Here is a 12,829-nt window from a genome sequence, read left to right as displayed (position 1 = left end):
ATTTATTCTCCCTTTCTCTCTTTGCTTTTTCTCTCATAATTTCCTTCCCATCACCTTTCTAAATTTCTCTATCTTAATTGTACGACCTTCAAGTTATTTTATCTATTCTTCGTTGGTTAATAGTGTTTTTGTGCTATATGATCTCTGTGTTTTGAGGCTTTAAATCCATCAGGCTCTTCTGCTTCTCCCTACAGTCATATTCTTAACAGGTTTGAAGTTGTTGTTTTTTTTAGGATTATTTTCAAAGGGCACGTTTTTTTTTTTATTATTATTATGTGTAGAATCCTTCACTTGTTAGGCAATCGTCCCTGAAAATCCTTATAATTTTTCCAGCATATTGTTGAAAGTAGCGTTTAAATATGTGGACTTTATTTCTAAACTGGCCAATACTAATGCAACTTCCCTGTCCTTTCATTATCTTTGTTGATTCATATTGGTTTTACTTTTACGGAGATGCACATACGTTTTCTTTTTTTTTATATCCTTAATAGGTTTATTTATTTATTTTTTTTTTGACAAGTTGTTTTTGTATTATCATGTGCACATTCTATTCTATTAATCTTTCCAGGATACTGTTAAAAGTAGCTTTTAAGAAACTGAAATTTACTTCTACACTGACCAAAATTCTTCCTTTTCATTTCATCACTCCTAACTTCACTATCCTTTCATTATCTCTAATTCTTTCTTTTATTTTCAAGGCGATACACGTTATTTTTTTTTTATTTCATATTCTTAGCAGGCTTAAAATTTTTCTAGGACTATTTTCAAACGACGCAAGTTTTTTTTCCTCTTATTATAGAATCCTTTCATAACAATCCACTAGTTAGGCAATCACTCCTTATATTTTTCCATCATATCGTTAAAAGCAGCGTTGAAGAATCTGGACTTTATTTCTAAAACAGGGCAATACTCTTCCTTCTTATCGGAACACCACTATATATAACTTCCCTGTCCTTTCATCATAACTTGTTCATTCTCATTTTTTATTTTCACAGAGAAGCACATAAGGTTTTTTGTTTTCCATTGTATATGTCCGTAAGCCGCTATGAAAATATTCTCTAGTGATCTCACCACCTGAACACCAAACATATATCCTTCTTTTTCATCCAAACACCGCTAACTTCTCTGTCCTTTTACTGCCTCTTGTGATTCTTATTTATTTTATTTTCACGGAGATACACATACGGTTTTGTTTCCCATCTTATATGTCCGTAAGCCGCTATGAAAATATTCTCTAGTGATCTCACCACCTGAACACTAAACTTATATTCTTCCTTCTCATCCAAACACCACAACTTCCCTGTACTTTCACTCCCTCTTGTTGATTCCTATTTGCTTTATTTTCACGGATATACACATTAACTTTTCTCTTCCATTACCTATGTCTGTAAGCCGCTATGAAAATATTCTCTAGTGATCTCACCACCTGAACACCAAACATTTTCGGATATGCACATTAATTTTTTTTCTTCCAAACATGTCCTTAAGCCTAATTTCGCCTGTCCTTTCACTGCCTCCTGTTGATCACTATTCCTGTTTTACTTCTACATAGCTGCACATAAATGAGTTTTCTCCATTTTACATGTCCGTAAACAAAGAAATATTCTCTCATGACCTCACCACTTGATCGCCAAACATTTGCTCTCCTCATCTCACCTCCAGCGCCGCCATCAATCACTCCCTCCATAAACACTGACCAAGCGAGCAGTGACCTCCCCTGTGCCGCGGCTACACTCTATATAGCAACCTGCACTTAAAAAATCCCTAAACCCTCTTAAAACCCATAATTCACTTAGAAACCCTCTTAAAACCCAATAATTCCTTAGAAACCCTTTTAAAAACCATTGATTCCTTTAGAAACCCTCTTAAAACCCATAATTCCCTTACAACCCTCTTTAAAACCCGTAATTCCCTTAGAAACCTTCTTAAAAACCCATAATTCCCTTAGAAATCCTCTTAAAAACCCATAATTCCCTTAGAAACCCTCTTAAAATCTCCCTTACAAACCCATAACAACCTAAAATCTCTTAAAACACCCCATTATTCCCCTAACACTGCGTCTGGTGCTTCTCGTCAACCTTAACTCCTTATAGAGAGTCTCCTTGCAAAATCTTATGAGGGACTGTCACCCAATCAGGAGTCAGGATGAAGGATGCAGGATAAACGTAATGGGAGTGTTAATCTTAAAAACTTGGGACGGATTCAACGAACCAGACTTGAGAAAAAGGAAGCACGTGCGTGACGATCATTAGAAATCCTGATGACTGGGACACTGTTAACGTATCAGGGAGGTTAAGAAGAGGGAAGCTTAAATAGAGAATCTCCTTAAATAAAAGACTGAGAACTGAGAGAAGGTGGTTAAAATGACATAAGAACACTAAAATATAGGACACGAAATGAGACAAACACAATAAGCGATACTCTTAAAAACAAAAACAAAAAAAACTGAGAGATAGGGAGGTAGAATGACTAGAATGACGTAAGAACACTAAACATAGGAACGACACTAACAAATATAAGGTTATACACAATGAGTGATAATCTCCTTAAAAAAGACTAATACACGAAGAACAGAGCAGTTAAAATGAACTAAGAACACTAAACGAAGGAACGCCACTGAGACAAAATAGTTAGAATGACATAAGAACACTGAATATGGAAGCCACACTATCTTAAAAATAAACAAATAAAAAACAACCACAGAAGAATGTAAAAATAACACAACTAACCAGAGAAGAATGTAAAAAACAACACTAGCAACACAACTACCACAGCAGAATGTAAAAGCAACACTAATACAAAAGTGAACCAGAGGAGAATGATAAGTTAATTAATAATCCAAACGAAATCAGAACCACAACACTGAGACAAAGTAATTAGGATGACACATAAACACTGAATACAGAAACCGCACTAACCTGAAACACAAACAAATAGAAGAATAAAAAAAAAAACACTAACAAAACAAAATTAACCGGAGGAGAATGAAAAGCCACCAAGTACTACCAACGAACACAGAACCACGAGAATGAGGCAAAATAATTAGAATGAGAGAAAAAAAAACATTGAATATAGAAACCACACCATCCAAAACAAACATAATCCATAGAAGAATGAAAAAAACACTAACAAAACAAAATTAACCAGAAGAGAATGAAAAGCTTCGACATTGAGACAAAATAATTAGAATGAGATAAAAACATTGAATACAGAAACCACACTAACCTGAAACACAAACAATTAGAGGAGAATGAAAAAAAACACCAACAACACAGAGATAAACAGAGGAGAATGAAAACTCACTCAATAATATAAATGAAAGCTGAACCACAACACTGTAAGGGGACTGGCAACTGAGTGGGGCTTTTTTTCTTTATATTTTAGTTACTCTTCACCAGTCCTCCTCTCAAACAACAAAAAAATTAGATAAAATAATTACAATCACAAAACACTGGGAAAAAAAAAGCAGAATGATAAAAACAACACTAACAACACAAACGAACCCAGACCAAGGATAAGAACCCACTAAACAATACAACCTAACCCAAAACTAAACCCACACTTTTTGACCACAAGTGTCTCTTTCTTCCCTAACAAGCTGCGGTCTCCCCTGCAACACGATGACTCCAGGCTGACCTCCACCGGATGGGCCACGGCGGAGGGGAACCTGAGCACCACCCAGGGCGCCATGCGGGCAGAGTGTCAACCAAGGAACGACCTGGGGAAGGCTGACCACCCGTGTGTCTTTGCCATTCGAATTGTGGGTAAGGAAACTGAGAGTGAAAAAGGATGAGAGTTAGAAGGAGAGAAGGATAGAGGAGTGATTCTTTGGTAATTGAGTAGAAGGGGTTTGGGGAGGGAGGGTGGAGAAAAATAATGGAAGGGAAGGGAAGAAGAGATAGGAGGGTGATTATTGGGTGATTAAGGAAGGGGGAAGGAGGTGCCGGAGGAAAAAGAAAGGGTAAGGAAGGGAGGAGGAAGATAGGAGGAGTGATTATTGCGTCATTATTTGAGGGAAACGAAACGGAAGAGATAGAAAAACGAAGGAAAGGAAAGGAAAGGAAAGGAAAGAGAGAGAGAGAGAGAGAGAGAGAGAGAGAGAGAGAGAGAGAGAGAGAGAGAGAGAGAGAGAGAGAGAGAGAGAGAGAGAGAGAGAGAGAGAGAGAGAGAGAGAGAGAGAGAGAGAGAGAGAGAGAGAAAATTGAAGACCATGGGGAAATTAAAGAAAGAAATGGAGGAGAAAGGTAAAGGACGGATGGGAGAATAGAGAAAGACACAAAATAAAAAAGAAATAGAAGGCAGAGGAGGGAGGGAATAAAACAAAGGAAAAAAAAAAGAAAACATGAGAGGGACAGGATGACAGGAGGAACGTAGGAATGGGAAGAAAGAGAGAGTGGAGAGGGAGGGGAAAGAGAGATAAAGTGAGGCTGAGGAAAGGAGGGAAGGAGGGAAGGAGGGAGGGAAGGTAAATAAAAGTAATGGAGGTCACGCGGAACGAAGGAAGAAAGATGGAGGGAAGAATAAGGATAAACGAAGAGGAGGGAGGAGGAAAACGAAAGCGGAAGGAGTAAAAAGAAGACAGGAATAAGAATAAATGACGATAGGAGAGAGAGAGAGAGAGAGAGAGAGAGAGAGAGAGAGAGAGAGAGAGAGAGAGAGAGAGAGAGAGAGAGATAAACACACGTTCTTTTCTAAACAGCCTCCCATTATAAACTTTTCCTTGCTTCCTTCTTTATCACCCCTCCTCCTATTCCCCTATAATACCCCCCCCCTTACCTCATCAGGAGACCCAAGCCCCCTGACTGGCTGTTACCACCATGACGTCACAGCGGACTCAGCCAGCGTCACCTGCGAGGATGTCACGTCACCTGGGCACTTGGCAAACACTTATCATATCCAGGTGAGCGTGTGGCGTCATTCACCTGTCGATTTTTACTTTACGATAGGCGATTCTCAGGTGATTTTCAAGGTGGATTGTGTTGTTTCTGTGAAGAAATGACTGGTAACTGGTGGCTGGCTCGGTAATTACTGGATCTACCTGTCATTTGCAGGTAAAGGTAAGGATCTCTTGATAGGATGTTATGTTTTATGAGCATTGTTGTAAAAATATTCATGGGTGTTTTTTTTTTAAGATTGGAATGTGTGTGTGTGTGTGTGTGTGTGTGTGTGTGTGTGTGTGTGTGTGTGTGTGTGTGTGTGTGTGTGTGTGTGTGTGTGTGTTTCGCATCGTTTAGTGACTTTTTTTTTTTTTTTTTACTTTTTTTAAGGATGTTGTTTCAGTGACTATTCGTGACATTCTTCCTTCCTTTAATTAAATGTTTTGTTAGTTTCTGTTAAGGAGAATTTGGTGACGTTTCTTCTTACCTTCAGTGTGAATATGAGGAGGAAACTTACTAAAACTAGAGCACAGATAGGAAACTTAGAACATCAACAACAGCTGAAAAAAAAAAAAAAAAAAATATTCGTGGCAAGAAGTTATGAAAAAGAAAGTTTTGAGATAAAATTCAAATACTTTTTATCACGAACATCTATAATGAATAGCCAATAAGAAAAAAAAACTGCCTACAGTATAGAATCTTTTTGGGACAGGAACAGAAAAAAAGTAAAGTAAAATTAAAAAAAAAAGACATGATCAAAAATATCTCAGAAGTTTAATGAAGTCAGCAGGATCTCAAAATTGTAGACGGGACACAAGGGGGAGAAATTTATTAGAGTTGGAATATAGACTTCAAATTTTGTACATGAACTTGAGAGAGGAAAACTTCACCGAGAACTTCATGCCTCGCTCAGGGGAGTTCCGGGAAGGTAGAGGAGGAATATTACACTAAAAGGGAACTTACTGGGAAAAACTAAACTTTCAAGCGAGGATAACAAAACTTTTCTCTACCATAGGGAAACCTCTAGGCAGCCGTCCGTCTCTCTCTCTCTCTCTCTCTCTCTCTCTCTCTCTCTCTCTCTCTCTCTCTCTGATAAGTAATTGAACGGTCCAGAGAGAGAGAGAGAGAGAGAGAGAGAGAGAGAGAGAGAGAGAGAGAGAGAGAGAGAGAGAGAGAGAGAGAGAGAGAGAGAGAGAGAGAGAGAGAGAGAGAGAGAGAGAGAGAGAGAGAGAGAGATGCATTATGGAAAAAGTTTCATGAGGGGAGGATAAACTTGAGAGGGGAAAAAATTGAACAGGCAACCACATCACCCCTCACCCCCTCCCCTCATCACCCCATCACCTCATCCTGCCCTTCCTCCCGCACACTGGATGGCGGAGAGAGAGAGAGAGAGAGAGAGAGAGAGAGAGAGAGAGAGAGAGAGAGAGAGAGAGAGAGAGAGAGAGAGAGAGAGAGAGAGAGAGAGAGAGAGAGAGAGAGAGGGGGGGGGAGGGCAAACGAACGAGGGGAAGCCAGTGACACACGAACTGATTACACGTTGCGAAAGTCGAACAGGACGAGGCGCGGGACAGGGACGAGGGTAACGAGGCCAAACGTGGAGGCCAATTTAAACAGAGAGAGAGAGAGAGAGAGAGAGAGAGAGAGAGAGAGAGAGAGAGAGAGAGAGAGAGAGAGAGAGAGAGAGAGAGAGAGAGAGAGAGAGAGAGAGAGAGAGAGAGAGAGAGAGAGAAGAGTAGAGAGTAGTAGTAGTAGTAGTAGTAGTAGTAGTAGTAGTAGTAGTAGTAGTAGTAGTAGTAGTAGTAGTAGTAGTAGTAGTAGAAGAAGAACAAAGAACCAGTGACTCAAAAACTGACCAAATCTATACATCAAACGTCTCTCTCTCTCTCTCTCTCTCTCTCTCTCTCTCTCTCTCTAGCCCATCGTATTTCTAGTTTCTTACGTCCTTTTTACCTCTCTTCCCCTCTCATCACTTCCCTCCCTTACCTTACCTACACTATAGAACACCCAATCAACTCTATACAGGTGAGGCAAGGCGTAATAGTAACAGCCTCCTTATAGTTCCTTTCCCATACCATTTATCAACCAAGCAATCACGGTGAGGGAAGGTAGGATAGTAATTGGTTTGGTTAGGATAGGTTAGGTTAGGTTAGGATAAAGTAATGTTAGATAAAGAATAAGATTAAGGTTAAGATTAAGATTAGGTTAGGTTTCCCGTCATCTCTCACTTATTAACTCATTCAGACCTTCAAAGGGAGCTGGAAACTAAGTAGGCCTTTTTCTTTTATCATTTTTGTTACCCTTACCTGGCTTCCCCCTAGGACATAAATAAAAATCCATAAAGCTATACAGGTAAAGGAGGATTGGTTTAGGTTAGAGACTCACTCACCACACGAGGGGGGGCTGCTTCCTCCATAGGGCTGGAACAGAACCCCAGGGGACGGTTAGGCTAGATAAGGTAAGGTAAGGTAAGATAAGGTAAGGTAAGGTTAGGTTAGGTTAGGTTAGGTTAGGTACGATTAGGTGAGGTGAGGCTTCCCAGCACTCCTCCTTTACGATCCATCAATTTATACAGGTAAGGGAGAGTTACGTTAGGTGAGGTGAGGTGAGGTGAAGTGATGTGACTCTTACCAATACCTCTCTTACAATCCATCAACTTACACAGGTGAGGGAAGGCGGGTTAGTAGCAGCAACCTTCAACAACTCAGTGCCTCGCTTCAACCTGACCTCCCTGGCGCCTGGTCGGGACTACACGCTGGTCCTGCACGCCTCGCACGCTAAGGGCAGGGGCCCGGACACACTCCTCAACCTGCGCACTCACACACCCAAGGCAGAGCAGGTCGCCCCGGAGAGAGTACCTGTTGAACGTAAGTCTCGTCCATCTATGTACCTGGACGTGTGTGTGTGTGTGTGTGTGTGTGTGTGTGTGTGTGTGTGTGTGTGTGTGTGTGTGTGTGTGTGTGTGTGTAATTCACCACGGTCATCCGCTGGTCACCAGTCTTCCCCATTACGGAGCGAGCTCAGAGCTCATAGACCGATCTTCGGGTAGGACTGACACCACACCACACTCCACACACCGGGACAGCGAGGCCACAACCCCTCGAGTTGCATCCCGTACCTATTTACTGCTAGCTGAACAGGGGCCACACATTAAGAGGCTTGCCCATTTGCCTCGCCGCTTACCGGGACTCGAACCCGGCCCTCTCGATTGTGAGTCGAGCCTGCTAACCACTACACTAGCGGTGTGTGTGTGTGTGTGTGTGTGTGTGTGTGTGTGTGTGTGTGTGTGTGTGTGTGTGTGTGTGTGTGTGTGTGTGTGTGTGTGTGTTGTGTGTGTGTGTGTGTGTGTGTGTGTGTGTGTGTGTGTGTGTGTGTGTGTGTGTGTGTGTGTGTGTGTGTGTGTGTGTGTGTGTGTGTGTGTGTGTGTGTGTGTGTGCCTGCTTGCTCATTCTGTCTGTGTTCTGTGTACCTCTCTCTCTCTCTCTCTCTCTCTCTCTCTCTCTCTCTCTCTCTCTCTCTCTCTCTCTCTCTCTCTCTCTCTCTCTCTCTCTCTCTCTCTCTTCTCCCAGCAGTCAAAAAGCCAGGGGAGGACGCACCCCAGCCGACAGACTCACCCAGGGGCCCTGGAGGTACGCCCTTGAGTGTCGTGGTATCGGGGGCCGTGGTGGGCGTGGTGGTGGGCGTGGCGGTGGTGGTGGCGGGCGTAGTGACCTGCCGCGCCCGTAGAGGCCACGCCAGCTCACCAGGGAAGGCCCACCACCACCACCACCATAATGTGTCGAGGGATTCACTGCTGGAAAGACCGTCCCCTGGGGTTCTGTTCCAGCCCTATGGAGGAAGCAGCCCCCCCTCGTGTGGTGAGTCACGCACACGCACACACACACACACACACACACACACACACACACACACACACACACACCAATTTGCTTTGACGTGTTTCTTATAAGTTTGGGAGCGAAAGGAGTGGAGAGAGAGAGAGAGGAGAGAGAGAGAGAGAGAGAGAGAGAGAGAGAGAGAGAGAGAGAGAGAGAGAGAGAGAGAGAGAGAGAGAGAGAGAGAAAGAAAGAAAGAAAGAAAGAAAGAAAGAAAGAAAGAAAGAGAGAGAGAGAGAGAGAGAGAGAGAGAGAGAGAGAGAGAGAGAGAGAGAGAGATCACACTGTTTTCCCCATGGCCTTGGTAGATAATCACTTTGTTTTCACCTCTCATAATATTTGTTCCCTTCTCCTCCTCCTCCTCCTCCTCCTTGGCACTCACCTCTCACTCTCTCCTCTCTCTCTCTCTCTCTCTCTCTCTCTCTCTCTCTCTCTCTCTCTCTCTCTCTTCCTCACGTAACTTAATCACCTTACATTATCTCCTTCACTCCCCTCCGTGTCTCCTCTCCCTCATTAAGTCCCTCATCTCTCCACACCCACTGCCTCATTTTATCTCCTTCACTCACTCTCCTTCACTGTCTTATCTAATCTTCTTTTCCTCTCTCTCTCTCTCTCTCTCTCTCTCTCTCTCTCTCTCTCTCTCTCTCTCTCTCTCTCTCTCTCTCTCTCTCTCTCAATTCCTTTCTTCTGCTTTGCTACTTTCCTTCACTCTCATCATTTTCTCCGTTCTCTTTTTTTTCTCTCCTTTCTCTTCTCGGCACCAAAATACCAATACCACTCAATCAATCAGTCAATCAGTCAATCAGTCAATCAGTCAGTCCATCACTAAGTCCATGAATCTATCAGTCAGTTAGTTTACCAGTTTTCTCTCATTCATTATCTCTCATTGTCTCACTATCGTTATCTCCCGTTGTTACTATTGCTCACTCCCTCTTGTCTCCCTCCGTCTCACCACAGAGCTGCTCACCACCTTCTCCCCGGGGCCCGTGGTGGTGACGCAAGTAACCTCCGCCCGCTCCTCCCGCCGCTCCTCTCCCCTCATGCGCAAGTCCTCCACCCGCAGTGCCCCCGGCGGTAGCTCCCCCAGAGGCATACGCCCCCGGGCCGCCTCGTGCCGCGGGGGGCCTGTGCACGTGCTGGAGGTGGAGGCGGATGACGTGACGACGCCCAGGGTGGAGGTTCATTCCCCCTCAAGACTGTCGCGGCTCAGCTTGCGGAATCTGCGGCGGCGAGGATCCCAGCCCGTCATGACCCGGGACACCCAGGCCGTGTTAACCGTGGAGAGTCAGGCGCTGGGTCTGGAGGTGCCCCCACCAGTCCCCGCCCAACAGCCCCAGCCCGCAATGCCAGCAGAGTGCCACCAGGGGCCAGACACCACCCAGGACGCAGCAGGACAGACAGAGGACCAGACGTTTGAGTCTCTCCAGCCTGCAGTGTCGCCTCTCAACCCACAGAGTGACGCCCCACGCCCCCAGGGGAACACCACACAGGTCCCTTCCCCGCTCATCGGGCCCTACGTACACCTGACACCTCCCCCAGGGCACACCTCCCCCGCACCACCATGCCAGACACAGCCCCACTCCCCCCAGCACTCCCAGCACCATCTCTCCCCACACAGCGCCGCACACCCCGCCACCCACCCCCACCACAGCCACTGCACCCACAGATCCACACCGTCACCCTCCCCCAGCCCATGTACCCCACCACACTCCCACACATGGCCGCTCTCCCCATTGTCGAGCCTCCCTGCAGACCCCCATCAGCCCCCAGCCCCCACAGCTTCGCACCTCCGCCCTGCTGCTCCGCACCACCCCGCAGTACACCATCACCATCCCCCACGGCACCTACACCCTGGCAGGCGACCCCAGCCTGCCACGCCACCTTCAGGAGGGCGTCGTCAACACACAGCCACCGCCGCCACCACCGCGGCGCAACACCATCTCTGCCTCCACTACCTCCCTGCCACAGTGCATCACCACACTACCACACCTCCCGCAGAACGCCACCCCCACCACCACTGTGCTTTACGCTAACCACCCCGCGCACCACCAACACCACCACCACCAGCACCACCACCACTCCACCACCAGCCTGCCCTACACCGCCACGCTGCCCAGAGGGGGAGTTTCATGTGACACAGGAGGAACACTCACGCGTCTCGCCTCCCAGATACACCCGCATATCCAGGGGGAAAGTGGAGTCCCCCTGCAGGTCCTTTACCTCCCCTCAGAGAGTAACACCTCCCACCTGACCCCACAGGACGCTCCCAGAGACCCCCACTGTACCTCCACCTCCCCTTCCTCCACGGCAAACAACGTTTATTCCACTTTTCGCTACCGTGTGTCTTATTTATCCCTCAACTTGCAACAACTCAGCCCAGGTAGTTTGTCTAAGGTACTTTATTTTGCTTCCCCGAACTGGATCCCTCATTTATTATTCCTTTAGGTGGTCTGGGGCGGTAAGGTATGAAATAGTGCATCAACCTAAAGTTCAACATCAAAGAAAGGCTCAAAGCGACCCCACGTCCAGGGAGTGACTTCGACGGACGCGCCAGCAGAGAGGGAATCAGGGCCAGGAGAGGCAGGGCCCGGCACACACACACCCCTGCCTCAAATGAGAGGTGGTAGGGGAGCGTGGGGACAGGTAAGGTAACGTGCTGAAATTACCAATGAAGGAGAGAGAAAAAGAGAGAGAGAGAGAGAGAGAGAGAGAGAGAGAGAGAGAGAGAGAGAGAGAGAGAGAGAGAGAGAGAGAGAGAGAGAGAGAGAGAGAGAGAGACTGATAATTCTGTGAAGAGATAGGACATAATAAACAAAACTTAGCAACAAAAGAGAATTTGTGACAAACTATGAAAATTTATTCAATATATGGAGAAAAAAAAAACTGGAGAATTCAAACAGAAGTAAAATACAGACAAAAAAAAAAAGAAAATTTAACGAAGAACGATAAATAAAACAAACTACAAATAACCCACAAAGAAAAGGCATTAAAATCAACAACACGAATCGTTACACCAAACCAAACAAAATAGATACGTGAAGGAAAAAAGGAAGTAAATTAAGAATAGGAATGAAAAAAAAACGAAAAATTAAAAAAAAAAAAAAAAAACTACAAACCACAAAAATTCAATAAAATAATCATTACACCAAATCAAACGAAACAGATACGTGAAGGAAAAAGAAAACAAATTAAGACGAATAGGAATGAAAAAAGAACGATGAACAAAAACTAAATAAACAACAAAGAAAATTCAATAAAAACCACGCGTCTCTACGCCAAACAAAACAAAATAAATACGTGAAAGAAAAAAAAAGCAAATTAAGAATAGGAAAAAAAAACGAAGAACAATAACTAAAGAAAAAACAGCACAAAAATTCAATTAAAAAACGAAACAAAACAGACACGTGGGAGAAAAAAAAAGCAAATTAAGAATAGGAATGGAAAACAAAAGAAAGATAAACAAAATAAACAAAAAGAAAATTTAAATAAAAAAAAACACACAAATCGTTACACCAAACAAAATAAAACAAATACCTGAAAGAAAAAAAAAAAAGGAAACAACTTAAGAATAGGAATGCAGAAAAAAAGAAAAGAAAAATGAAAAAAAAAAATTACAAACTAGAAACCACAAAAATCGTTACACTATAGAAAAAAGAACAGATACGTGACTGAAAAAGAAAACAAATTAAGAATAAGAACGAAAACAAAACGAAAAACAAACAAAAAACTACAAACAGCAAAACAACAAAGAAAATTCAACAAAAAAAAACACGAGTCGTTGCACCAAACTAAAAAAAAAAAAAAAATAAGTGAAAGGAAAAAAAGAGGCAAATCAAGAAAAGCAATGAAAAAAAACAAAACAAAACAGATATGTGAAGGAAAAACGGAAGCAAGTTAAGACGAATAGGAAAGATACACGGGTCCTGAATAAAGAAGGAGGAATGTGCATGCCCTCAAAACACAGGATGTAAAGAAGAAATATTGGGAGGACGCTGCGACAAAGGAAAGCTAAAAATGCCACCGCAGGGAAAGATAAGATGGATCATACAAAACCACTGACCTAAGAAATAAGGGGAAAAA

The 12,829-nt window shown here is 43.8% G+C and overlaps 1 protein-coding gene across 1 annotated transcript in view; it reads left to right on the top strand.

Annotated features, from left to right (window-relative positions):
• The window catches only part of LOC123511981 (contactin-3-like), a 165,903-nt gene extending 154,974 nt beyond the window's left edge, over positions 1-10,929 (top strand). Inside the window, exons 12-16 of the mRNA XM_045268090.1 lie at positions 3,599-3,764; positions 4,785-4,900; positions 7,540-7,741; positions 8,444-8,731; positions 9,707-10,929. Coding sequence (XP_045124025.1) covers positions 3,599-3,764; positions 4,785-4,900; positions 7,540-7,741; positions 8,444-8,731; positions 9,707-10,782 — 1,848 coding nt within the window. The 3' untranslated portion in view covers positions 10,783-10,929. The remainder of the gene's footprint in view (positions 1-3,598; positions 3,765-4,784; positions 4,901-7,539; positions 7,742-8,443; positions 8,732-9,706) is intronic.
• The last annotated feature ends 1,900 nt before the right edge of the window (positions 10,930-12,829 follow it).

This window comes from Portunus trituberculatus, chromosome 32 (genome assembly GCF_017591435.1).
Source record: "Portunus trituberculatus isolate SZX2019 chromosome 32, ASM1759143v1, whole genome shotgun sequence".
Lineage (NCBI taxonomy): Eukaryota > Metazoa > Arthropoda > Malacostraca > Decapoda > Portunidae > Portunus > Portunus trituberculatus.
This window is presented reverse-complemented; position numbering and strand designations above follow the sequence as displayed.